General features: G+C 41.3%; 1 protein-coding gene across 1 annotated transcript; it reads left to right on the forward strand.

The window, feature by feature from the left end:
* Positions 1-213: 213 nt before the first annotated feature.
* Positions 214-1,290, forward strand: LOC145164997 (uncharacterized). The gene has a single exon (XM_079083635.1). It carries the CDS (start codon positions 214-216, stop codon positions 1,288-1,290), a length of 1,077 nt encoding a protein of 358 aa, XP_078939761.1.
* Positions 1,291-2,912: the final 1,622 nt, after the last annotated feature.

The following is a 2,912-nucleotide window of genomic DNA, read 5'->3' on the forward strand; positions in this document are numbered from 1 at the left end:
AGAAATCGTTGAGAAGAAGTCAAATAACATTCTACTGGAATCGAAGCGAAAGGGGGAAATGTAGCCTTTGAACCTCAACCCAATTCGAGGTAAACCAACAGTTTGCTTACTCACGAAGGCTCATTCGGATGAAAGCTGGTTATGGCATCGACTCCACAGCAGAATGGAATCGTCGAAAGGCGAAACCGATCTCTGTGCGTAGCAGCTCGCACTATGCTCAGCTTCGATTCATTGCCTCTGTATTCCTGGGCTGAGGCTATAGCTGCCGCTTGTTACACTCAGAACAGATCATATCTAAACAAGCAATTCTCCCACACTCCTTACGAGATCTTGAACAATCGCAAACCGAACGTGAAATTCTTCCATGTGTTTGGTTCAAGGTGCTTCGTCTTCAACTCTAAAGAGAAGCGAAATAAGTTCGATGCTAAGGCTGATGAAGGAATATTCTTAGGTTACTCCCTGAATTCTATGGCATATAGGGTTTTAAACAAGCACTCTAAGAAGATTGAAGAAACATACTATGTCACTTTTGACGATAGATATGTCAAGAAGATGAAAGCAACCGAAGGTACAACTCAGGAAATCTTTCCAAAGACTGGTCAAGTAACAACCCCTATTTCAAATCTTTTCGAGCAATATATGCTTCTTTTTTATGAGCCTCCAACGGCAATTCATTCTGAATTAATGGCGAAAGATAACAAGGTTGATAGTCTAAAGCAAATCATCAATGATGCTGCTCAAAAGATGGCTGCTGATCAACCTAAAGCAACCGAGAGGCCAGTCGAAGGTGAACCTTCAAATGACCGTCTTTCTGTCCAGGGGGAGGGTCCGACTCTACAACACGATCAAGGTCCTTCATTCCAGGGGGAGAATTCAACGTCACAATCATCTGGCTCAACCGAAAGTCCAAAAGAAGGGGAACATTCTGATCCAGAATTAGTGTCATCATTCGAGGGGGAGAGTACACATGTCAATTATGATGATACTCTATCAGAATTGGAAGAAGAAATAAATGCAGAATTAGATCCCTCTTGTGATCCAAACTATCCACCGCTTATTAAATGGACCAAAGATCATCCTCATAGTCAAATTATTGGAGAATCTTCAGAAACAGTGTTAACTCGATCACAGATCAAAGCGAAACAAGCTGCACTCTTTTCTCAAGTAGAGTTTTGCATGTTCAACTCCTTTGTTTCCAAAGTTAAACCGAAGACTGTTAATTCAGCACTTGATCATTCTGACTGGGTTCAGGCCATGCAAGATGAGCTGAATGAGAAACAAGATGGATAAGGAAGGGAACGTAATTCGTAACAAAGCTCGCTTAGTGGTGAAAGGCTATTGTCAAGAAGAAGGTATCGATTATGAAGAGACTTTCGCTCCAGTTGCAAGATTAGAGTCTGTTCGTATCTTTCTTGCCTATGATGCATACAAAAACTTTGAAGTCTATCAGATGGACGTCAAGTGTGCTTTTCTCAACGGCGAACTTGAAGAAACTGTGTACGTTGAGCAACCGCCAGGCTTCGTAAATGAGGAGCATCCAGATCACTGTTATATTCTTGACAAAGCGGTATATAGCCTAAAACAGGCTCCCAGAGCATGGTATGAAACTCTCACTCAATTTCTAAAAATGTCTAAATTCAAACAAGGTTCGGTTGACCCAACCTTCTTTCGTAAGAGAGAAGGTAACCACCTTATGATAGTCCAAATTTACGTTGATGATATCATCTTCGGCTCCACGAATCCCAGCTTAACAGCTGAATTCAGGAAGTTGATGGAAACTAAATTTGAGATGAGCTCAATGGGTCCAATTAACTTTTTCCTTGGCTTAAACATTAGACAGGGACCCGAAGGCATTTTTATTAATCAGGAGGCATACACCAAGACCCTACTTGCTAAGTTTGGTATGATGGGAGATTCCAGAGTTAAAGTTCCAATGGCTTTTGGGACAAAGCTTACACCTTCATTAGAGAAACCAGCCGCTGACATGACGCTTTATCGACAAATGATTGGCTCACTTATGTATCTCACAGCCAGTAGGCCTGACATCATGTTCTCAGTTTGCTATTGTGCCAGATTCCAAGCTAACCCACGTGAACCTCATTTGCAAGCTGTGAAAAACATCTTTCGCTATCTGAAGCGAACCTCCTCTCTCGGTCTGTGGTATCCAGCCAACTCAGGATTCTTTGTTCAAGCGTTCTCAGATGCTAACTTAGGTGGCTATGGATTAGACCGTAAAAGCACCACTGGAGGATGCCAATTTCTAGACGGTAAATTGGTTAGCTGACAATCGAAGAAACAAACATGTGTTTCTCTTTCCACTGCAGAAGCTGAATACATCGCTGCAGCATCATGCACATCTCAAGTTGTATGGATACAAAGTCAGCTTAGATATTATGGGCTGAACATGAAGAAAATCCCACTATATTGCGACTCTGAAAGTGCAATTAGAATCTGTCACAACCCAGTGCAACATTCAAAGACTAAACATAACGCACTGAGGTATCACTTCATCAAAGATCACGTGGAAGATGGCAATGTAGAAATTCACTTCGTAAGGACAACTGATCAATTGGCAGATATATTCACTAAGGCTCTTCCTGAAGCAAGCTTCAACAAGATTTTGCAAGGCCTAGGAATGATGGAATCAGAATCAGTACCAAAATCGCCTTCGCTTCAATAAAGGTAAGAAGCGAAATAGAGTGAACCGAAATGAACCGAGCGTTCGGTCTATTTCGGGTTCGACTCGACCATGAACCGAAATGAACCGAGCGTTCGGTCTATTTCGGGTTCGGTCTATCTGAACTCGTTCGCTTCTTTTTCATTTCAAGGCGTTATCATTGTATTCTTTTGTATACTATTTTAAAATCCAAAAATATTGTTTTTTTTCATAAAATCCAAAAATATTGTTTTTT

The sequence above is a fragment of the Lactuca virosa genome, chromosome 3 (genome assembly GCF_052849685.1).
Source record: "Lactuca virosa cultivar CGN04683 chromosome 3, Lactuca_virosa_CGN04683_v6, whole genome shotgun sequence".
Lineage (NCBI taxonomy): Eukaryota > Viridiplantae > Streptophyta > Magnoliopsida > Asterales > Asteraceae > Lactuca > Lactuca virosa.

Bases quoted from the DNA above. Each gene is read 5' to 3' on its own strand.
- LOC145164997 (XM_079083635.1), top strand. From the start codon at position 214: ATGCTCAGCTTCGATTCATTGCCTCTGTATTCCTGGGCTGAGGCTATA.